This window comes from Schistocerca nitens, chromosome 2 (genome assembly GCF_023898315.1).
Source record: "Schistocerca nitens isolate TAMUIC-IGC-003100 chromosome 2, iqSchNite1.1, whole genome shotgun sequence".
Classification (NCBI taxonomy): Eukaryota; Metazoa; Arthropoda; class Insecta; order Orthoptera; family Acrididae; genus Schistocerca; species Schistocerca nitens.
This window is the reverse complement of record NC_064615.1, coordinates 823,738,538-823,764,559: the sequence shown is the minus strand read 5'-3', so window position 1 is coordinate 823,764,559 and position 26,022 is coordinate 823,738,538. Positions and strand designations below refer to the sequence as shown.

The 26,022-nt window shown below is 38.5% G+C and overlaps 1 protein-coding gene across 2 annotated transcripts in view; it reads right to left on the bottom strand.

Moving 5' to 3' along the window:
* Positions 1-1,107: 1,107 nt before the first annotated feature.
* The window catches only part of LOC126237081 (S-adenosylmethionine mitochondrial carrier protein homolog), a 51,430-nt gene continuing 26,515 nt past the window's right edge, over positions 1,108-26,022 (bottom strand). Inside the window, exons 4-6 of one of the 2 annotated variants that reach the window (XM_049946880.1) lie at positions 23,025-23,295; positions 17,889-18,039; positions 1,108-4,288 (exon numbers count right to left, since the gene is read on the bottom strand). In XM_049946880.1, coding sequence (XP_049802837.1) covers positions 4,162-4,288; positions 17,889-18,039; positions 23,025-23,295 — 549 coding nt within the window. In that variant the 3' untranslated portion in view covers positions 1,108-4,161. The remainder of the gene's footprint in view (positions 4,289-17,888; positions 18,040-23,024; positions 23,296-26,022) is intronic. The other variant, XM_049946879.1, reaches the window with a different exon arrangement.

The following is a 26,022-nucleotide window of genomic DNA, read 5'->3' as shown; positions in this document are numbered from 1 at the left end:
CCAATCTCACTCTCAGTGAGTTTGGAAATATCACTTCAACATCGTTGTCTGCGTCAAGATGACTGAAAAAGTGTGGGAAGGGGTTACCAAGAGAACTCTCACTTCTGCTTGAAAGAGGCTTTGGCTGGAGTTAATTCTTGGATGTGACTCTGAGGCGTAGGACTAGAAGTGGATAATAATGATATCAATGAGCTTGTGGAAGGTCACAGCCAAGAAATTACCACCAAAGAGCTTATGGAGCTGCAGTGTGTTTCACAGCAGGAAGTTGTGGAGAGGAGTTCATCGGAGGAGGAGGGAGGGAGGAGGAGGAGGAGGAGGAGGAGGAGGAGGAGGAGGAGGTGGAGGTGGCAACAGCAAAGCAGCAATCTTCTGGCGCAATAACAGAAATGCTGGAAGCACAGGAATCGGTTGCATTGTACATTGAAAATCATCACACCAATGAAGCAGTGGCTACAGATGCTACAAATTTATTTGATGATAATGTTGTGTCGCAGTTTTGCCAAGTGTTGAAGTGTCAGCACAAACAAATGACTATAGATAGCTTCCTAGTAAAAAAGAATTAGTTGTGTGTTGTGAAAAATAAAGTACATATGTCTGCTTGTGTCTGTATATGTGCGGATGGATATGTGTGTGTGTGCGAGTGTATACCTGTCCTTTTTTCCCCATAAGGTAAGTCGTTCCGGTCCCGGGATTGGAATGACTCCTTACCCTCTCCCTTAAAACCCACATCCTTTTGTCTTTCACTCTCCTTCCGTATTTCCTGATGAAGCAACCAGGGGTTGCGAAAGCTTGAATTTTGTGTGTGTGTTTGTGTTTGTTTGTGTGTCTATCAATATACCAACGCTTTCATTTGGTAAGTTACATCATCTTTGTTTTTAGATATATTTTTCCCACATGGAATGTTTCCCTCTATTATATTCAAAGTACATAATATTGTACATATAATTTTCTTTGAATACATGACAAGAATAAGATAAAACTTTTAATACTTTTTCTGCGTGGAACGCATTGTCATATTTTATATTAATTTATATGAGATAAATTGTTTTGCTTAATGAGTGTTTTGCACTATAAGTAAGTTTCTGGAACAAATTTTGCTTATTATGAGAGGTTCAACTGTAGTCATCTTTGTAGAAAATTAATAGTCACAAACAATGGAATCTCCAAGTTGGAATATCAACAATAATAGGAAAAGGATAGATTGCTACTCACCAGAAAGGTAACACATTGAATTGCAGATAGGCACAGTGAAAGGTGTGTTACATATTTATCTTTTGGCCAAAGCCTTCTTGGTAAAACATACACATTCACTCAGGCAAGCACACTTCACATACCCATGACAATTATCTCCAGCAGCTCGGTGCAGAATTCTGCTCCGAGCTGCCAGAAGGTTTTGGCTGAATGATAAATTTGTAACAGTTGTTTCGTTGTGCTCATCTGTTACTAAATGTGTCATCTTTAAGGTGAGTAGGAGCCCATCCTTTTCTTAATATTGTTAAATTAATGCTAACAGTAGAAGAGATTCATTACAATTTGACTAACATCATTGAATGGTACAAAAGATTGTTCTTTTGTTATAGAAAATTCATGGCACATTCATGTGTTCAAAATTAAATGAAACACTTTTGTCTGAGAATCATTTATTAGCGCTTCTGCAGTTCGTGAATGATAGAAAAACAGTTTCTGCCTCACTTCAAGCATGCCACAAAGAAGGCATATATGATTCCAAAGCTATCATTACCACAATCTGATTGCTGTTATACACAACTGTTGTCTTTAACAAGAATACTTTTCACATAAATCCCTCTGCACTGACACCATTGTATATAACTCTCTGGGTAATCTAGTGCCATCTAGATGATAGGAAACATTTGAAGGATTATCTCCATTCTCCTCACCAGCGTATAGCTGTTTATTGCCACTGCTTTGGTATATCAACTGAAGTATAACTCGCCATGCTGGTTTTGGCTGACATCAGCTTATTGTCTTGGAGAAGGCAGAATTAAATAAAGAAGAGGTTCAGATATATATCATTTCTGTTGGAAAATGCTAAGCAACGAAGACTATTTTCAATAAGAATATTCTATAATTTACAGAACTGCAACAGTACCGTTTTCTACATGTTCTTTATTCAGGAATCACCACTAATGCAGTTGCTGTTGCATAATGCAGCGTATGATTTTCAGTTATATATTATGTTAAACATACGTATCCAGACAGTACATAAATGTTTTCTAAAGGACATCATATTTACTGCTGACTGTAGAAATTATTTATTTCACAATTTCTGCAGTCAACAGCAAGTATGATGTCCTTTTAAAAATGCTACATGACTGTGAACTGCAATCATGAGAAGTTAACAATTATTTTCTGTTTATAATCTGCTAGCTTGTGCCACAGCTTTGTCAATGTTTTACAGAATCATTGTGTATTTTACATGTGAGAGCATAAAGTGATCTACTTAATACTGACACCACATTTGCAGCATAGAACTATTATTTAGTGTAATGTATCAAATTACAAGAAACTGGTATCAGTCTAGTACTGAATATAATTCTTTCAAGGCCATCATGGCACAGGATCTATTAATATCAGGGAGCTATAAAATTATGAGACAGTATTGTTAGCCAGTGCTTACAACCAGGAGACAACATTTCAGTGCTGCCAATAAACACACAGCAAAGTATATACACTATCCTAACTTTTGAAACAATAGTTCCTTCATCAGGGAGAGGGCGAAAAAAGGCTCAAATGGCTCTAAGCACTATGGGACTTAACATTTGAGGTCATCAGTCCCCTAGACTTAGAACTACTTAAACCTAACTAACATAAGGACATCACACACATCCATGGCCGAGGCAGGATTCGAACCTGTGACCATAGCAGCAGCGCGGTTCCAGACTGAAGCGCCTAGAACTGCTCGGCCACAGCAGCTGGCCATCTGGGAGGAGACAGGGATCAGTTGGGGAAGGTTAAAAAAGGGGGGGGGGAGGGGGCAGGTTACTCAGAACTCAGGACCCATCACTTCCCTGAGGGAGGAACTATTAGTTCTGAAAACTGGAATAGTAATGTACTTTTTTACTTATTTATCAGCAGAACCGAAATTTTGCCTCATAAGGGAAAGTAATGGCCAGCAATCTTGTCTTACAATTATACAGTCTTCACTAGTAAAATTTCCTTTTGATACAATTAATATCACATAGGTGGCTCTTTGGGGGATGTGATTAACATTGACATTTAGAAGTACAATCCCCTGCAAATTCTCTGTTTAATTAACAATTAGCAACTGTTGTTGGTTTTTGGAGACTTAATTTCCTTTGTTTTGTAAAATATTATCATCAGCTATTTAACATTTACTGCTGGATAAAGATATCCCCCCCCCCACCCCACCCCCACCCAAAAAAAAGAAAAATTTGTGCACTTGAGCTATATGTTTTCATGTGTGATGTATACTTCTGCAATTTGTTTTATTCAATTAGAATGGAAAAAAAAAGTTATGTTCAGTGGAAAATCACCTGAAATATCTTGTAGCCCAAGTTTGTAGACATGAGAGTGAGTAACAAGCTATCAACCTGAGCAACAGTGATTGTGCCAGTGGATGCTGAATATATTTCATACACTTCTCTGGCACAACTTTGCAATCTAATTTTATTTATTTTTATTGCGATTCAGAATTAGCAAACATCAAGCTTTTGGAGCTGAACATTTTATGGTGTTGTATATGAACAACTTTCTTCAGCAGCATGTGTTGCCATTTCTTTTTTCCATGTAGCTCCTAAAGAAAAAGTCCCTGGTTCCAGATGATCAGACTTCTTTGTTATCTGCATATTGCTGCAATCCAAACTCCTGCTGTGCAGTGAATGTAGCGTATATTTTTCATATATCCATAATCACTTCAGCAATACTGCACACAACTGAAGTATGACCCCATAATAAAGAAGTGCACAGTGTGGATGAGTGCATGTGCAATGGCCCATTCCTTAATACATATTCAGGTGATCTTGTCAAGACAATTGCACTGTCTCAACTGTTAACGAAAATGAGCCTGCAGCTCCCCACAAGTTGCAATGCTAGCTTCGGCTAGGCTTCTTTAGCACCTTAAAGCTTCTGAGAGCACATCGCTTCTGTATGTTATACAAACTGTTAACACACATACACTACTCAATCTATAACCTCATTTTGTTTCAACATATAAGAGGAAACATCAACTGCAACTTCATAACTGCCAAAGAATACAGCACCACCAAGTGTTATCCATGTGATTCTGGGCAGAAATCCAGCAAATAACCTGTAAAAAGAGAAAAATATATTTTAAATTAACTGTTACATTATATGAAAAAGTAGTTATGATCACATAAATCAATAAGATTATGGAAAATTATTGGTTGAACACAAACAATGGTGAGATGATGGAGATAATCAATCATTGGCATTCGGAAGCATTGAGTAGATTTGTGCACATTACAGAAAAATAGTTTTTGTTTGTGGAGAAAATGTATTGAAGTAGATTGGTATTCACTTTGAGGTACAGCTATAAGTTAACATGTCAGAATTACAACACTACCAATAAGCATTTTTGTTATTTTAAATGTTTGTCAATGAAGAGAAATATATGGTACAATGAAGTGAAGCCTCAAATCACATTCCTCATGAAACTGTTCCACTACACAGAAGAATGTAATCAAATAAATACCTTGTGAGAAAGCATATTACTAGCCAAAGTTCAGTTAAAATTGTAGTTTTCATCTCCAAACAAGTAAGACAGTCATGGGAAGCTAGCTTACAAGATCTTGGTCACCAGCACAATTTTCTGTGGAAAGAATGTAAAACCGAAAGACTACTGAGCCAATTCTCTAAGTCAGGATGTTGTCATTAGGTTATCATTACATTAAGGTTACTTACTACTGGGCTTCCAAAACTACCTCAAGTAAAGTGTTGAATAGCTGATGATGAAGATGATGTATGTTGCTAGTGCTACTATGAGACAAAGAAGTTGGCACATGAGGAATTCATGGCTGGCAGCATCAAGCTAGTCGGGAGAACAAGAATTACAGTGTGATATCTCATAGAGGAACATGAAACATTTAGCTCTAGGCAGGTGTATTTAGGGGAACTGTGGCTCAAAATCAGAAGAGTAGTTGACAAAGCACTGGATAAATACACCATGTGATCAAAAGTATCTGGACACCTGGCTGAAAATGACTTACAAGTTCGCGGCACCCTCCACTTTCACAGGAAAATGTTCAATCAGGTGCTGGAAGGTTTCTTGGGGAATGGCAGGCCATTCTTCACAGAGTGCTGCACTGAGGAGAGGTATCGATGTTGGCTGGTGATGCCTGGCTCAAAGTTAGCATTCCAAAACATCCCAAAGGTGTGCTATAGGATTCAGGTCAGGACTCTGTGCAGGCCAGTCCATTACAAGGATGTTATTGTTATGTAACCACTCCGACACAGACCGGGCAATATGAACAGGTGCTTGATCATGTTGAAAGATGCAATCGCCATCACCGAATTGCTCTTCAACAGTGGGAAGCAAGAAGGTTCTTGAAACAGCAATGAAGGCCTGTGCTGTGCTAGTGCCACGCAAAACAACAAGGGTGCAAGCCCCCTCCATGAAAAACAACCACACCATAACACCACCACCTCTGAATTTTACTGTTGGCACTACACACGCTGACAGATGATGTTCACCAGGCACTCGCCATACCCACACCCTGCCATCGGATCGCCTCATTGTGTATTATACTTTTGTCACTCCACAAAATGTTTTTCCACTGTTCAATCGTCTGATGTTTATGCTCCTTACACTAAGTGAGGCATTGTTTGGCATTTGCTGGCGTGATGTGTGGCTTATGAATAGCCGCTCGACCTTGAAATCCAAGTTTTCTCACCTCCTGACTAACCATCATAGTACTTGAAGTGGATCCTGATGTAGTTAGGAATTCCTGTGTGATGGTTTGGTTAGAGGTCTGATTATTACACATTATGACCTTCTTCAACTGCCGGTAGTCTCTGTCAGTCAAGACGAGGTCGGCCTGTATGCTTTTGTGCTATACGTGTACCTTCACGTTTCCACTTCACTATCACATCAGAAACAGTGGACCTAGGGATGTTTAGCAGTGTGGAAATCTCGCCTACAAACGTGTAACACAAGTGACATTCAGTTAGCTGACCACGTTCGAAGTCCATGAGTTCCATGGAGCGCCCCATTCTGCTCTCTCACCATGTCTAAAGACTACTGAGGTCGCTTGGCAGCACAACGCACCTAATACGAAAAACGTATGTTTTTGGGGGTGTCCGGATACTTTTGATCACATAGTGTATGAATTTAGTAGAAGAGCACATGATGAAAGAGACCCTCCAAGGTGTACAGCCTCTCTAAAGAAACAGTGACTACTGCACAGTAACTGTAAAAATAAAGCATAGTAATATAGTTGGAGAGATGCTAAATGAGATGCATTTGGCTGTCAGAAAGACAGTGTGTGAAGTCTTCTATATGAATACAATGGTAGAACGTAATCGAATGACCTCTCACAAAATCAGGAACATGCCAGTCATATGTAAAGCCTGTCAGTGGCACCAAAGTTAATGTCCACACCACGTGGATGTCACAGAAACTGAAATTGAGAATGATAACGCAAGAGCAGTAATGCTGAATTCTGTTTGCAAGTGTTCCTTTGCAAATGAAAGTCGAAGAGTATTGCCCCAGTATAAATCTTGCAAATATTACTGTTGTAGATATTAGTGTCAGTGGCATTGAGAAACAGTTGCAATCATTATAACTGAATAAGGCGAGGGCCTACTTGGATCCCTATCAGAGTGTATAAAGAGTTTGTGGCTAAATTAGATGGTCTTTCAACCATAATAAACTATAGATATTTTGAACAAAAAACTTTGCCCAGTAGTTGGAAGTAAGCACAGGTCAGACCCATTTATAACAAGCTTAGCAAAAGTGATGCACAAAACTATCTACCAGAGTCTTTGACATCTATCAGTTATAGAATCTTAGAAAATAGCAGTTTTCTAAGCTCAAACATAATGATATATCTCAAACAGAATGACTGACTGAGGTGGCGCAGAGGTTAGCACCCTGGACTTGCATTCAGCAGGATGATTCAAATCCCTGTCCAGCCATCCAGATTTAGTTTTCCATGATAGCCCTAAATCACTTAAGGCAAGTGATGGGATGGTTCCTTTGAAAGGGCACAAATGATTTCCTTCTGTAATCTAAACTTGTGCTTCGTTACTAATGATCTTGTTGTCAATGGGATGATAAACTTTTAATCTTCCTTCCTTTGGACAGAATGTCCTATCTGCCAACAAGCATGGATTCCAAAAACATCAATCCAGTGATTTCCACCTAGACATCCTGCCAGCCATGAATCAAGGCATCCAGGTAGCTGCAGTATTTCTTAACTTTCAAAAGCCACTGGACTCAGTATTATACCAACACCTATTATCAAAAGTACAAAAACACCTATTATCAAAAGTACAAACATATGGGTATCAGGTGAAATTTGTAACTGGATTGAGGATTTCTTGGTAGGGAGGATGCAGTATGTTATTTTGGATGGGGAAACATTGACATGTGTAGAAGTAACTTCAGGTGTGCCCTAAGAAGTGCTCTGGGATCCTTGCTGTTCGTGTTCATTATTAATAAACTAGCAGACAATTTTAAAAGTAACCCCAGAGTTTTTGCAGACAATGCAGCTATCTATAATGAAGTACTGTGAGACAAATGCTATATAAATAATGTCAGATCTCAATAAGAGTTGAAAGTGGTGTTCACAGACAATTTGTTTTAAATGTTCATAAATGTAAAAGTGTACACTTCACAAAATCTAAAAATGTACTATCCTATGACTACCTTCTCAATAAGTTGTAGTTGGAATCTGCCAACTCATTAACATACTTTGGTGTAACATTTTGTAGGAATATGAAATTGAATGATCCTGTAGGGTAAGTCATAGGCAAAGCAGGTGTCAGATTTCAGTTCACCGACAAAATGCTGAGAAAATGCATCCAGTCAGCAAAGCAGATTGCTTACAAAACTCCTGTGGATTCCATCCCAGAATATTACTTAAGAGTGGGGACCCATACCACACAGGACTAAAGATGGATTTGAATGTATACAGACAGGCAGTACGAATAGCCACAGGTTGATTTCACACATAAGGTGCATCATAAAGATCTGAAAAACCAGAATTAGCTGACCCTTGAAGTTAGATGGAAACTAAACCACAAAAACATACTTACAAAGTTTCAAGAACTAGAACTAAGTGAGGAGTCTTGGAATATCCTACAGCCTGCTAAGCATTGCTCTTGTAGGAACCATGAACACAAGATCTGACAAACAATTAAACTTCCACAAGCTTTAAACAGAGCTGTCATTGGCCACTGTCAAATTGTAAATGACTGCCATGTTACTGTTGCCTCACTGTTATCACTGGTGCTCACTTCATCATCAGATTTGGTAATGTTTTCATCCCATTTTGATTACCCCTGCTTCAAAAACTTGTGATGGCTGGCTCCCAGGCTGTGCTTTGCTGAGCTGCAAACTGCCATAGTTATTGAAATTTTGTTTAGATGCTTCTATTTTTATAGCTTCTTTTACATCATCATCATGCCAGTTCTGCCGTGCTATGGGAGAGCATACATTTCATTAGGAGACAGCCGGATTCAAATAAGTCATGAGCTACTGACTGTCTGATTGGCAGAGGTACTCTAGGAACTAGACTGGAAGTGGATCAATGTGGCCACTGTAGTACAACAGGTGTCATCACAGAAAAGGACACAGAGGAACAGAAAGATTCAGTTGGATCTCTCAACAGTAACAAGGTGCAGAATGAAAGTCAACGGAACGAACTGTCATCAATATGACACAGAGAGATATCAACATAGGTGTCATAACAGCACTTAAGAAAAGTCTTAACATCACATCGGCCACTCAGAGTATCCCTATCTGCAATATTATAAGTGAGGTCAAACATGCAATCTGCAAGATGACTAAGAGATTGCAGACTAAATTTATTGTGAAATATGGTGAATTATTTCAAAATTGAAACCATCACCATCTAACTTGACTGGGACTGAATACAACAGACTTTGCACACACTGCAACAATCCTCTCATCATGGTTCTGCCTGCTGACAAGGGCAATGCATCTGTCATTCTGAATAAGCTCACTATGATGCAAAACTTCAGGTGATTCTTGAGGAGGATACCAACTGAAAATTACCATGGGACCCACCTGATGTCAAGAACAATCAGTTGGGGAAACATTAAAGCTCCTAAAACAGTAATCATTGGAAGAGGCTGTTATTACCAATCTCACCCCACAGGTGCTGAGACCAAATACACTTTATGAGCTATTAAAGATCCATGAAATGAATTCACCTCTTTGCCACACTGTGAACAAAAATGGGAAACCAACATAGATATTAGCAAAATATCCAGCCAGCCAAATGTGGGTTGTGTGTACATCTCATCTAAAATACCAATGATTTTATCAACTGAATTGAGCATTTTTGTGTTGGGGGAGATTACACAATGGTCAGCTTTAATGAGGTCTCCATATTTATGCATGTTCCTGTATGGATCTTCTCTCCCAGTTATTTGATAGTACAGTAGAGTCCCGTTATTACGAAACCATCTATTCTGAAAATCTGTTATTTGATAGTGCAGTAGAGTTCCAGTATTATGAACCCCGCTACTCCCAAAATCCGCCTATTCAGAACAAAGTTCATAAAAAAATACAGATTTTTTAACTTAAAAACAGTAGAAATTAAAAAAGACATTGTGAAAAAATGTACATTTACTATTAGACAAAGAATTTAAAGAGAGACATACATAGAGCCTAAGCTTGAGGAAAACACCTGAAAACGTATAGGAATGAAAGTGTGTTACAGTACATGTTGGCTCCATTTATACAATTCTGTGGAATAATTTTTAATCACTGATAAGCACAAAAAATTACCAATTTACACATACTTCAGAAGTAAAGTCAGGTAATTTTTTTCTGACAAAGAGCACTGAATTGACTTGAGGATGCAATGTTCCGCCATCACTGCATGAATATAACATCATTTGGTGTTGATGAAGCATGCTATTCAACATAGTGTAAGGTGAGGTCAAGAGCATTTACCATATCTATGTGTGGTATGAGGTCAGTTTGAGCGTTAACCACCTCCTCACTTTCCTCTGAGTCAATCTCAGCTGATGAGTCCTGCACCATTGTAAGAGGTCTTCATCCCGATACCCCTGGTGACCATTGTCATCAACAGCAGCCCAAACCTCATCATAGCTTTCTTCTATGTCTTCAAAGCCAGGGATTTTCTTGACTAGTGGAAGATCACAGTCTTTCACTGGTGTAAAAGGTGTTTCAACAAATTCCAATGCAAGCTAGAGATTTTTCCATGATTTTTGTAATGCACCATTACTGGTGTTATTCCATGCTCCAGCCAACAAGTAAATTACATCTTTTATTGTAATTTTCTTAAGTTTTTGCAGGATTGTGATTTCATTTTCATCCTCTTCGAGTGAGGTGTGAAGCAGCATTATTTTGAATTTTTGTTTAATGGCCTGCATAACACCATGGTCCGTACGCTGAAGAACTGAAGCTGCATTCAGTGGTAGAAAAACTGCTTTGATGTCTTCACAAACAAGTTTCGTTTCTTCAGAGTGAGATGGAGCATTGTCTGTAAACAGCAGGGCACAATTAGGCATTCCATTTTCTCTAATGAACGCAATCACTTTAGGGACAAATTGGTGTTCCAACCGTTCCTTGAACAAGTTGTGCTCCATCCAAGCATTTTTTTGATTGTTGTAATACACAGGAAGTGAGTAGATGTTATAGTTTTTGAATGCTCATACTTTTACCGATTTGCCTACTACCCTCAGCGGAAGTTAGTTTGTGGCTGGGTAGTTGCTGTGAGCTAAGATAGTTAGATGTTGTTTGTCCATTATAAACCCTGGGGCAGATTTCTCTTATTGCAAAGCAAGACTTTTGGTAGGCAAATCCTTCAAATTCAGTCCGGTTTAATCTGTGTTGTAAACTTGCTGCAGTGAGCAGTTTTGAGAAGAAACATGATCTTTAAATTCTTATAGGTAATCGGCAGCTGTTTCGCTGTCAGCTAACAGATTCTCTCCAGCAATTTTGAGGTGTCCAATTCTGTGTTTTTTCTAGCTGAAAATGATGGGTCACCATCCATAAGCTTGTTCATTGAAGCACCTTTTCTTTTACCACAGGACCAGAAATGGGGATTCCTTTCTGTCTTACTTGAGTGAACCACGAGAATAAGGCCTTGTCAGGTTTTTCATATGAAGACACAGTTGTTTTTTTACCACTTTTCAAGAGTTATTTCACTTGATCCAGAACAAAACTGCTCAATTTTAACGTGATTTTTTTCAATTCAGTAATTTTTGCCTTTCCGACACCATATATGAGTGATGATTTAGTAGCACATTCTCCCTTCTCCAGTCTTTTTAACATTTCAAATTTTTGTTTTAAAGTATACAAAGAACGACCTTGTTTACTTGCCATGTTTAATGTTTGACATCAAGTACTGTGAACATAAATAAAAAAGACACAGTGACTCAGTAAAGTAACTCAACACTCACGGAACAAAACTTAACAATAAATTTACAATAATGTGTTTGGAATAAGGGAGGAAGAGGGGGGGATAGGTAGGGAGTCTGTGCTATGAGTTGTCGAAGGTCACTCACAGATTTCGTCACACTTAATTTATGACTTAAGATGTCAATACATTGATATTATTCATGGAATCCACCTATTCTGAATTCCTGCTAAACAGAACAGTGTTCAGTCACAATTAGTTCCACATAGCGGAACTCTACTGTACAGTTGTGGGTTTTTTAATTACATGTTGACATCATTATATTTCCTATATGGCGGCCAGTATTTTGACCAGATGGATGGCGTGACAATGGGAAGTCTGTTGGCTCCATCCATAGCCAACCTTTTTATGGAGAAACTTGAAAACATCGCCTTGGGCACAGTTCCTGGTAAGCCCAGTTGTTTTTATCATTACGTCAATGACACATTTATCATCGGGCGTGAAAAACTGGCCAGCATTCGCAATCACATTAGATTTATGATGTAAGTAGAGATGGATGGTGCATTGCCTTTCCTTGGTGTTCTCATTCGCCACAAATCCTGTGGGCACCTCAGCCACAGCATCTACAGGAAACCAACCTATGGACCAGTATCTGCAAAATTCAGCCACCACCATCTGACACGAAAACGTTGCATTCCGAACAGCCTCATCCATCATCTTAAAGTTGTCTCAGGTGAATGCCTGCCACTGGAATTAAGCCAACTCCGAAGAGCTTTCTCGTAAAATGGCTACAATTACCAGCAGATATCACAGCCCATTTCTAGTGGGAAGAAGAGAGGTAGAAACTTGCATTCTTGCCTTTCTGTGGCACAGTGTTGAGAAAGATTAGCTGCCTCCTCAAGAGACAACATTTCATTTGCATTCAGACCCCCAGCAAAAATACGTAGCTCATGAGGCCCGTGAAGGATGATAGGGCTCAGAACACCTGGAATGTACTAGATACCATGTTACTGTGACTGCTTCTACGTCGGGCAAACAGTATGCATTGTGGAACAATTCAGGATGGATCACGAGAGGTGCTTATGACTATGCTATCCTGAAAAACCAGCCATGGCAGAAAATCAACACCAGGTTGTGTTCACTGAAACATCTGTCATTATGATGATGAATGGATGTTGGAACAGCATTAAAAAAGAAGCTATAAAAATAAAAATATCTGAAAACAACATTAATAAGGATGGTGGTTTGCATCTTAGCACAGTTTGGGACCTGGGCATTGCAAGCTAGAAGTGGGCGCGATGGGATACGGGATGAAAACATTATGTTGTTTGACTAGGAAGCCATCAACAGTGACATCACAGCCAGCAGTGCAGCTACATAATGGTGAAACCGTGTCAACAAAGCAATCATTAAACACTTACCATTGGTTGAGAAGAGCTTGGTCGAAAGCTGTTGGTTTTTTAACCACCTGACATGGCTGGAAGCCCAAGAAAATTTTATTATGATCTCACTAATTACAGAAGGCTCAAAAGCATTTAAGGAATAAATCTTTCATGTGCTCCATACACCAATGGAACAGGAAGAAACCCTAATGAGTGGTATCCTTGACTTTGCATTTCAGAGTGGTCTGCTAAATATAAGTAGGTGCACATATTCCTCAGCCCATGCACCAATATGACCCTCAACTGCAGCTTTTGGAGATCAGTGTTCAATCTTTGGATCTTCCAAGGGATGTGGAATCAGTTTCACCTCCTTTGCCTGACAAGGAATCACAGACACTAGAGATGACCACACCGCCGTTGTTGCCAGAACTAAATGAGGCTGATGTGACCATCTCCTAGAAGCTCTAACTTTTGATAAGGATCCCGTCATATCCAGCCCCCTTCTGTTGCTTGACCATACTACACCTTTGCAATTATGAGCTCAACAGGCTGATTAGTGGCAGGAGAGAATTTGTATCCCTGCTGAACAACTATGGCATGATGGGCACTGTTGATTCAACAGTGAACAGTGACGTCATGGTGAGCATAAATCCTGTTACATGGTGAGCCAGGTGCTCAGCAATATGGCATCACATCAGCAGGGGCCAGTTCCTCTGGTGCCTTAGCCATGATAAGGCTGCTGGCCCAGCAATTCCTCACTGCTGGCCCAGGAATTCCTCATTCAGTGGTGATAAATGAAAATTTTTGTCAGACCAGAATTTGAACCTGGATTTCCCGCTTCTTGTACAAAATGTAATTGACAGTGAGCTTAGTGTAACAGTACTCTTTGATCTAGTACTAGGCAGCCATTACAGATCTTCATAATTAGTGTTTGTGTCCCAGCATCATACCCGTTGTCACGTGTTTTTTCTTTCCTAACACTTACCTTCAGAGCAACTGCTCGGCAATGGTCAGTGCTACTGTGGATGTAGAAGTGTCAATTTGGGTGTCTGTGCTTTTCAGTGAAAGAGTGTGCACTTAAACCAAAAAAATGGAAGAAGAAGAAGAAAAATGCAATAGTTCACTCAAAAGCTAGTGCAACTTTCTGGGTTGTAGAATATGCCTATATGCCGCACTAAGCCAAATCATTTGTGGTACCAGCACATCGTTTCAGCTGTAGGTGATTGTGGCATTTCTTCAGCGAGCACCAGAGCTGCGACCAGTGACTGGAATGTTGTGTTTGAAGAATGCTGAGTTGTATGATAAGCTCAGCAATTTGTGCTTGTAATGAGCTCAAGGAAATGCCTGCCTGTTGGCACTCAGCTGTAACAAATGTGGACAGCACATCTTGTCAATAAAGTCCACTGTTCACGTTACAGTGTTGTGGTCGTCAATGCATATGCCGAGTATCTTCTGGGCATCAAGTGGTAATCACGACAGCCAGATGTTTCGTAGAATATATTCATTAACAGTATTGCTAGTGAGGTTCATAGGTGACTGTGCAAATAAACTTCTCTTATCATTTGGCCTCAGACTTGAACAATTGATCAATTAGAGCATTTTTAATGGCAGTGTATTTATCAGTGCTTTGTAGTCAAGCCAAAATATCCTGAACTTTTGTGCCCGTGTCCTTATTGAGAATAGTGGGCTAACACAAACTTGTTCTCGCAAACCATACAACAGGATTTTCTAGTCAGAATGGTTGCAGGTTTAACTGTTTTATGGTTCACAAGTATGTTCACAGGTACAGTTTATGTTGGATTCTGCAGTGTAGATAATTAAGATTTGATATGCAGAAGATGTGCAGCATGTTTGATGCTGTTGTTTCATATTTGTTTGTGATGTGGTATGGGTTGAAGTGTTGGTGGTGATAAAACATGTTGCTGTTTTAGTATGAATACTTTATTAACAACATTTAATACATAAAAGTGATAGCATGAAACAATTAAAGATTGAAACAAAAGAACATTAAAAGGCAAAGACTAAATACATGATCAGAGAATATACGGACATTACCAATAACATTGCAGCACTTATGACATCATGTCTTTATCACACTTCAAATTCATTCTTTTTGAGTGATTCTGTTACCAACAGAAGTACATCCAAAGATAGTGAAGGTTTAAGATGCTCTTCATTCATATTCGACATTTAAAAAACGAGAGGCTGAATTCAAAAATGCTAGACTTCTCTTGAATATGATCAATAAGAAAAAATATTTCAAATGAAAACACTGAGAAAATGCAGAATGCAATATTGGGTCTTTGGCAAATAAATACATATGAACCATGATGTATCAGAATAAAGACTGCAATACATTTGACATTGAGAATTACTACAAGATAGTTTTGTGCGGGTGTCTTACCTGTCGAAACAGTAATCAAAACAGTGGATGAAAGCTCACAGCAGATTTTTAAATCACATTGATGATAAAGACATTAAATGTGACATAAGCTTGGACTGAGAAAGGAAATTGGAAAGGAGCCTAGCACTGGAAAGGAACCTAGCATTTCAAGCAACTTAGGGAAATAAACAAAAAACCTAAATATGGATGGCCAGATAGGGATTTAAAGCACTGTCCTCCAAAATATGAGTTCAATGTATTAACCACTGCTCTACTTCAGTTGGTGCCAAAAAGTGGAGTTAAAACTGCTGGTAAGGTCATAGTCAGAAAACACTGGGACACAGAAACGATTCTTCTTGAAAAAGGGAAACTAGTAACTGGTGAATACTAAGCTTGTTTTGTGGGACAAATGGATGAAACAGTACTCAAGAATAAGCCTGGATTGCGAAAGAAGATAATCAACTTTTATCAGGACTACACTCCTGCCCATAAAGGTACTTTGGTAATGGGAAAAGTGAGGGGTATTAAGTATAGTCTGTTGGAACAGCCACCTTATTTACCATCCGTGGTAACACTAACATCCAACTTGTCAGTCATTTTATGTTACTGGACAAAGATTTTTGTGACCGCATATTGAACTTCATTCTAAGCAACAGACAGCTTTAGTAATGAGTAGTAAAGGTCAGTTTTTCTCCTAGTGTTTCTCATATAACTGCTTCAACCTGACTGATGGAATAAATCTCTTCCTTGCTTAGGTGGCTAACGCGCTCTTAGTCCTTCTGTTAACATACATATAACTGAACAGGTTGATAACGCAGTCCATATTGATGTGACTTAACGCGCAATTTTTATTTTATCAGAAACATAAAAAAAATTAAATAAGTACCTAATCGATAGTAAAAGGCACGTGACATGAAAAATAAATATGAAAACATTACATAAAACTGTGGATCTACACAGAAAGAGATATGTTGCAACCAGGGGAGGTGTGATGTATTACATTTTGTAGCATTGAACGCCACTGTTCTTCTCAAATTGCAATGGATTATGTATGACAAATTTCATTTGTGAAAATACATATTGTGAAGAAACAGTTAAAATGCCCATCACACTGAAGAGCCGTCTAAAAGATCATTCTGTTTAATTCCACTTCTTATTCTCAGTGCTTAATTTATTTGCAATCAATACTTTTTTCTACACACTAAAATACCTTGGAAAATTATGCTATAAGACATTAACAAATATAAAAATGTATTAATATCTTGATTTTTTTGGTTTACAAAACCAGCAATTTTATGAACAACAAAAGGTTCTGAACTTAGTTCTTGCAGTGCACTGACCTAAAAGGGAACTACACAAAAATTACATAAATTTTTTATCTAAAAACCACTGTAATTTGCTGTTAGAGCTGAAAAACTTTTCTCCTTGTGCTCATAGTGTCTTATTCTGATACTGAAAAATGTAAACTTTTAGGTCCAGATATGTCACAATTACTAAAAAGCGCCTGACTGTTATGCTCAGGCCAAATGAATTTCTCACAGAAACTCAACGCTTTGCCTTTATCTGTGGAGGGTTTATTCAAGGAGGGTTGGAAGTCTGATTCACACCCTAGCTCACTACTGACAGTAGTGAGCCAGGATGTAAATTTGACCTTCATAGAGGCTACAACTTACCTTGAAGTTGTCCTCTTCAGAGGAGGGCTTTCTCCAAGAAATTCATTTGACCATTTCTCCAAGAAATTCATTTGACCACTGCATAACAACCAGGAGTATTTTAATACTAATATTCTTTGAATATTTTAATAATAACAGTATTAATTATACTCCATCATCAACTTTCAAGGACTCTCACATCTCCTCTTCTACTCTACATACCTCCTTATTAAATCTGGTATTTAGGTGCTCCTCTTCTGTCTTATGCTAATATGTGTAGTTAAAATAGTATTATGATAATATTTAACTCAAGCAGTTGGGTCACTGTAAATTATTTAATATACACAATTCGCTACAAATTACTGTTGGGATACAGTTGATTTCAAAGCAGACAATAAAAATGTGTGACTGTACTAACGAACTAAACAGCTAAAAACAAAAGTTATGGAACAGTTTGGTACTAAAAGAACCCTGTTTATAGCTAAGTAGTTACAGGTGAAATTATTCAAGTTACTTTTTTATTTTATTGGAATATCCTGGAGTTAACATCAAAAACAGAATATGTATGGACACCTACCTCTCACACAGTGATGTCAATGAAAAGAAAGAGGAGAGAGAGAGAGAGAGAGAGAGAGAGAGAGAGAGAGAGTGTGTTTGTGTGTGTGTGTGTGCGCGCAGTTGTGTACATGCAAGTCTTTAAGCTGCTCTACTAGTTCAATTTTTCACCATTCATTCTGTTTTTATTTGGAATACTTAAACCCATGCAACACCACACAATGTTCAAAACCGCACAAACGGAATGTGTGGAAAGGGACACTCAATTTACAGACGAAAATTAACAGAAAGTTCAAAATTAAAAAATGTTGCTTCCACAAGACATCCATGTGATACATACCCTTTAAATCCTCTTTCAGAATACACATTTCTTAATACTCTTGATATTTTCAGTTTCTTGTAGTCCTCTGGAACCTGAAGTTCTTTGTCTGCCAGCATAATTCTGGTTTTCACTACATCAAGTGGAGTAGTTACTGCAGCAGCAATGCAACCTACAAAGTGCCTTTATACGAATTATGTGTATAAAATAACATTTAGAACAATGATTCTAGCTCAATTTTTCACTCATAACTGGCTTTCATAGCTGAAGTTGCATTTTTTCAGATGTGGATGTATTTGGACAACTGAGAAATTGCTGAAGTAGTTAAATATGGACAAATCATTCAAAACTGACAATACATACGAAGCATAATGTAAAAAATGAAATGTAACAACTAAGAATCCAATTTAAGAACAGTGTTGTGGACCTTATGGTACATCAAGTTATAATATAGAAAAAATAATCATCTAGAAAAATTATGAATGAGATAATGAATTGGGGAAGGTATGAGAAATGCATCTTAAGCAACAATGAAAAGATTTATGACTGAAAAACAGAGACAAGGGTGGGAACTGGAAAATTCATGATGGCATTTAAGCAGGAAGAGATGAAAAGGGGCAAAAATAAAATTAAAGATCTTTCTATAAGTTATACCAGTGCTGAAAATGGGAACCAAAAACACCTTGAGGTATGTTCTCATCTGCAGTGCCCAGAATTGTATGTGGTTGGTTTCAACAAACCATTGTCACATTCATTATGGCTGTTAACTTAGCTGTGCAAAGACTGTCTGTCACATTGTTCTAGTGACAAAATTAAATTTTCTATGCCATCAACTGCCATACCATGACAATAATATATGGTTATTTTACCGCTTACATTTGATTTACTCAATCTGCAACTTCATTCCACAACAAGGCAGATGTGCAGCTAGTTACTGTCACAAATAAAACTGTTATTAACAGCACTCAAATTCACTTTTTCTATTACATCCAATTATTGTGCCTTAAATCCTCTATGTGTGTGAGAATCACACTTTAAGTTTGAGGAATTTTTGCCTCCTTTCCTCTGCTTTCTCTCTAAAAAAGAAAAAGGAGGCGTATAAGCATGCACAAAGAGATTGTGACACACACACACACACACACACACACGCTTGGTAGATGCACAGGCAGAGATACGTGTGTGTGTGTGTGTGTGTGTGTGTGTGTGTGTGTGTGTGTGTGTGTGTGCGTGTGTGTGTGGGGGGGGGGGGGGGGGGCATGCACTTGTTTTCCTGCTTGTCAAAGGATTCCTTCTGAAAGTTAGCAAAGTTTTCATTGTCTTTTGTGTGTGCCTCTCGACGACTCCACCCTTTTGCTATTCGGTGGGTAGTCTCCTTTACTCTTTAACTATTCCCTTTCAGCAAGAATTTTTCTTACTATTCAGTTATAACTTATTTTTTCTCCAAACACATTATTTCTTTTCCATGCAATTTAGAAGCTCACCATATTCAATATACAAATTTTTGTCTAGTCTACTAATATCCACTGTACTGCATTTTGCATAAGTGAAGCTTAATTGTTTGATTGTAATATTTGTTTTATGGATGTATTTGTTAACAATAAATTAAAGATCAAGTCATATCAATAAGGTATTATCACAACAACAGTCTTTTTCATCTTTTAAGCTGGATTTCACTATGCTAGTTGCATGAAGATCCATGTTCATGTTCTGAAAACTGCTACTTAGCTTTCTATCAGGGTTGCCCATTATTTATGACTGCTCCTGAAATCAGTTTTACAAATTTTCCATTTTGTTTTGAACTTCACACTCCCTGGAATGTTCACTTCAACATTTACTGTGGTGTCACCGCCAGACACCACACTTGCTAGGTGGTAGCCTTTAAATCCACCGTGGTCCGTTAGTATACGTCGGACCCGCGTGTCGCCACTATCAGTGATTGCAGACCGAGCGCCGCCACACGGCAGGTCTAGTCTAGAGAGACTCCCTAGCACTCGCCCCAGTTGTACAGCCGACTTTGCTAGCGATGGTTCACTGTCTACATACGTTCTCATTTGCAGAGACGACAGTTTAGCATAGCCTTCAGCTACGTCATTTGCTACGACCTAGCAAGGCGCCATATTCAGTTACTATAATGTATTCTGAACAGATAATATTGTGAATCATGTACCGTCAAGAGCGACGTTCATCATTAATGGATTAAAGTTAAGTATCTAACTAATTAAGTCCGCTTTCTGAATTCTAATTCCTTGTCATGTTCCAGACCTCACGTCAGTATAGTTCTTCCCTCCTCATGCCAGCCTGCATGAGCTAAAACACGTGCATTTCGGCCTCCATTAGTAACACGGTGTAGGCTCTTCTGCCAACACAACATTTACAACCTTCCTAGTGATACTTTCTGATAGCACACTGAAGCTCTTTGTGCCCACAAGATAAGGTTTATTTAATGAGTATTCCTGAGAATGGGGCAATTTTTAATAACTTTGTTGGGTATTTCAAGTTAAACGGAAACAATTTTTGAATTATTTATGCACTTTCGCCAATTATTTAGACTGGAAAGCACGTTTGAACAGTTTACACACTTTTAGCCATTGTTTTCACTGGTAAGAGTCTCTGAATTGTTTATGCACTGTTTACTGTTACTTTTCACTGGTGTATGTGCACATGAGTTTTCTGTATCAAATTTCTCCGCGCAAATTGCTTAAGATATTGCTTGAAACTTTTCTTTGTAGCTTACAACTTTTGTTTCTAAGGTCAGTGATATTTTACTCAGAACATTAACAGCTAGCTGTACACTTTTTAATCATTTGTTTAACTTCTCGATTTCACCTTTACAGTTATTGCAAACACCATTTGTTACTACACACCTAAAACTTTTAGTCACATTAATATTATTTGCTTCTATACTTGAAGCCAGAACCCATTCACTGCATAAATACATGATATAACTTAAGTCCAGTCATTTGAAGCCAGAGTTCCCGACATCCCAGGATAGATGACAATTATAGATTGCTTACCATCTGTCCACTGAAAAGTGCTACAGGAAAATCTTAAACAGATTGTCGATAGGAGCAGGCAATTCCAAAGCCAACTACTTGGATGAGGCTGCTTTGATCTGAAAAGCATCTAGTCTGAGTTCAGCAATGACTAATATAAAATATACGAGGGTGAGTCAAAAGAAAACCTTAAATTTCTAATAACAAATCGAAATTTTGTGCTGTTATCCTGTAAGTTGGTAAGCATGCTACAAACTGCGTGCAGAAAGGCCTGTAGGTGGCAGCATAGTGCAGATGCACACATACCGTAGCAGTATCAGTATAAAGATGGCCGCCCCACTTGTGACTTGGTCCAAGGAAGAACAGTGTTCTGTTATTCGGTTTTTGCGTAGTGAAGGTGTGAAACCTATTGAAGTTCATCAACGAATGAAGGTTCAGTACAGTGATGCATGTTTGTCACAGCAGCAAGTCTACGAATGGAGTAGGAAGTTCGCAAATGGTATGACTTCAGTGGAAGATGCTCCTCATCCAGGTCAGCATCGAGTTCTGACTCCACAGAACATTTCAGCAGTTGAAGCCATAGTGAAGGAAAACTGCCGAGTGACACTGAATGACATTGCAGCATGTTTACAGATTAGTCACGGATCAGCACACCACATTGTGTATCATGTGCTCCAGTTTCACAAAGTGTCTGCAAGGTGGGTGCCATGGCAGCTGACTTCTGAAATGAGAGAATGACGTGTTGATGCTTGTGAAGAACTTCTTTGGCCCTTTGAACGAGAAGGTGATGACTTGCTTGCAAGAATCGCTACTGGGGACGGAACCTGGGTTCACTTCCACCAACCGGAAACGAAGAGAGCAAGCAAGGAATGGCGCCATTCCTCATCACCAAAACCAAAGAAGTTTCGGACAGAACCATCAACCGGGAAGGTTATACTGACTCTCTTTTGGGACGAAAAAGGCATCATTTTGGAGCATTATGTGCCTAGAGGAACCACTGTCACCAGTGCATCATACACAGATCTCCTAAAAAATCATATCGGGCCTGCAATCAAATCAAAGTGACATGGATTGCTGTCAGCAGGTGTCTTTTTTAACATGACAATGCAAGGCCCCACACTGCCCATACAACAGTTGCAACAATCACAGACCTGCATTTTGACTGTCTTCCTCATCCACCATACTCACCAGACCTTGCCCCCAAGTGATTTCCATATGTTTGGACCACTCAAAGACGGTGCATGAGTGGTTGTGTGGACTACCGAAAGAATTTTTTTAAAGGAATTTATGCACTTTGTAATCGCTGGAGGACTTGCATTGAGTGTGGGGGAGATTATGTTGAAATGTGATACAGCTTTCTACCACTTCTGCACAATAAATAATATTTTAAAAAATATTTAAGGTTTTCATTTGGCTGACCCTCATGTAATTGAGTGGACAGTGTGCCCTTTATCTTTATTGAAGGTAAGAGATGGAGATGATGATGATTACAATAAAATAACAAAATGTTTAGATCTCTGATACTGAGAAAAAGATTATGGCTTTTTAGGACCTGAACCACTAAGGGTTAGAATCAAAATAAGTAATGTAATTAAACAAGTTAACTTTCAAATACTTGGAGATCACACAAGGTTCAAACAAAGAAAAAGAGAGTATATTGAATGCTAATAATTATTTCTGCAGTAGTCTACAGCAAACACTGGGAAAGAAAGTTCTCAAAGAAACCCTGATTAAATGTTATAAAGTAGTAACATTACTGGGTTTGCAGCATGGTAGTGAGAACTACTACTAATGGAATGATTTTTGTGATGTTAGCGAGACACAGCTACACGGATAAGAAAATAAATGAAGACTTTTTACAGAACTCAAAAATCAGCATTTAATTTAAGTGATAAAACAATACCAGAGATGGTGAAAGAACATGGAGATCAAACGACAAATACGAGACGAACTACCCCCCCCCCCCCCCCCCCCAAACAGACAGACAGACAGACAGAGAGAGAGAGATAAAATGGGCAAGAGTAATTGTGAAGAAACAGGGTGGGCTCATGCCCCAAAGTAAATAATGACAACTTGAATTGTTTTAGACTTCAAGATTAGAAAACATAGTTAGTCTTTAGATCCATGCAACCTTACAGTATTCAGTAATTAATTAACAGTTTACCTGCAAATGCTCCACAGAGTGCCTTTTCTGCAGGGTTAAGTTCATCACCCTTTATTTCTCTGAGACTCAGCTTAAAAAATTCCCAGATAGGGAACTGCACAACGGAGAATGGAATCTCCCGGACAACTGTACTAGTAAAGCCTCTGTAGAATCCCATAAAGCCTTCCTTGGCATAGATGTGGCGCCACATGGACAACAAGGATGAATTTTGTGTAGAAGCTTGTTGTCGTTGCTTGAAAATTTCAGTTGGCACTTTAACAAGGCAAGAGACCTGCAAATAGAGTGTATACAAAATGTTATTTACTGTGAAGTTGCTGGCTTATTTTAATTTTTTTTACAAGGAAAAAAAATCTTTTTGAAGATAACTGTCACAGATTGAGATACAAATACGATACCTGACACAGATTCAATGAGCCACAAATAGGGTCTCTTAAATATGAAATATCCTTTGGTTCAAATGGCTCTGAGCACTATGCAACTTAGCTTCTGAGGTCATCAGTTGCCTAGAACTTAGAACTAATTAAACCTAACTAACCTAAGGACATCACACACATCCATGCCCGAGGCAGGATTCGAACCTGCGACCGTAGCGGTTGCTCGGATCCAGACTGTAGCGCCTAGAACTGCACGGCCACTCTGGCCGGCCTGAAATATCCTTTGTTTAGATGGAAAACTTAGGAATTTACATATTTTATACCCATTAGTGACAGTACAGTATTGAATAATTTGATATGAATATTGGCAAGAATTTATGAAGCAAGAGGTATAAGATGGTTCACCTTAAATTGATGCATGACAAACAACGAAACTTGCTATCAACTTAGAAACAGAAGTTTACTTTAAGAAATAAGAAGTTGTAATGTGCATTGATAACTAACAAGTGGACAAGAGTTATGGATAAACCATATGTTGTTGAAATGACAATGTTATGACTGTTGCTTCTTAACAAATCTCTTCAAAAGTTGAATAAGACATGTTTCAGTCTATCTATAAACTGGAATATGACACCACTAACACTAGTATAAGACTAGTGGTGAAACTATGCTGTTAAAAAGGAACTGGACCACATAAGTTCTTAGTTGTATGCATTTTATCACTCTTATAGGGTTGATTGCAGTCAACCATGCTTAACTGAGACGGGAGAAAATTCTGGCCACTTCATATTATATTTGTGTGCTACTCCAATATCTGGTTAGCTTATTTAAATCTCTTTTAGCAATACTGAATGAATAGTAATGTTCTAGGTTCTCTACAGATAAATACGTGTTGAATATCATTACCTAAAAATAAAAAAAAAATAGTACTCATTTGTAGAGAGGATTTACTACGACCACTGAAGCACTTTTTACTGGTTTCTTAGCATGCACGCACCTGTCATAAAGGTGCTTGTGAAGTACAGCTGTGGCTACGGAGTGATCAGAAGTAGTCATACAATGAGCTTTAAGTTGGTTTCCTGTAGTGTTCCTGTTTTGTAAGTATTTACATGCATTTACCAGTCAACAGCAGCTGATTTTATTCTCTTTTTGAAAGGGATTGTTTTGCTCTGAAAAGAGGAATTAGAGTCATTTTAAAATGAGTCCCATAAACTTCTTTCATAAACTGTTCAGGTAACTGCGAATACTTACTACTTCTCAATACTTATTTTAGCTCATGTGCTTTATTGTAACAATGCTCGCCATGATAGGAACTCAGCTGTCCACAATCATGACACTAGACTACAGAATAATATCCACTGGCACTAAAAAGACATGTTTTTTGCTCAAAGAGATGCCAAGTACAATACTGTTAAAACATTCAACATATTTCAGAGAGCGCTTAAAAGCTCAGATATCAATCAATCTCTTTCTGAAACTAAACTATGATTTTTTATTAGGTCAGTCTTTCTACTCTGTTGAATTTTATAAAGAATGCTAATCATATAAGTAACAACTGAACTAGTTTTATTACTGTTAAATTTAATTCAACTATATTATTTTCATTTAGCCATTCTGAAGTTTGAACATGTGTTTTTATTGTATAGGTAGTTTCTGAACTTCCATCATGTACTAATCTGGATAAGATACACTGCTCAACAAAAGGGTGGTGGGGTTTCGGGTTCCGCTGGATAGATCAGGAGTCCACTACATGCAGCAAGCGGCTACACGGGTAGCAGGGGTTGTGTGGCATGGACTGGGCAGTTTTTTAGGTTAGATGGCCTCGGGCAAGTACAGAAAGAGCAACAGCCTCAAAGGGTGCGGGGCAAAGTCAGGACATGCGGGGACCAAGCAGCAATCGGTATTGTAATTGTAAACTGTGGAAGCTGCATTGGTAAAGTACCGGAACTTCAAGCGCTGATAGAAAACACCGAAGCTGAAATCATTACAGGTACAGAAAGCTGGCTGAAGCCAGAGATAAATTCTGCCGAAATTTTTACAAAGGCACAGACGGTGTTTAGAAAGGATAGATTGCATGAAACCGGTCGTGGCGTGTTTGTCACTGTTAGTAATAGTTTATCCTGTAGTGAAGTAGAAATGGATAGTTTCTGTGAATTATTATGGGTGGAGGTTACACTCAACAACCGAGCAAGGTTAATAGTTGGCTCCTTTTACCGACCTCCCGTCTCAGCAGCATTAGTGGCAGAACAACTGAGAGGAAATTTGGAAAACATTTCACATACATTTTCTCAGCATGTTATAGTCTTAGGTGGAGATTTCAATTTAACAGATATAGACTGGGACACTCAGATGTTTAGGACGGGTGGTAGGGACAGAGCATCAAGTGACATTATACTGAGTGCACTATCCGAAAATTACCTCGAGCAATTAAACAGAGAACCGACTCGTGGAGATAACATCTTGGACCTACTGATAATAAACAGACCCGAACTTTTCGAATCTGTAAGTGCAGAACAGGGAATCAGTGATCATAAGGCCGCTGCAGCATCCCTGAATATGGAAGTTAATAGGAATATAAAAAAGGGAGGAAGGTTTATAGGTTTAGCAAGAGTAATAGAAGGCAG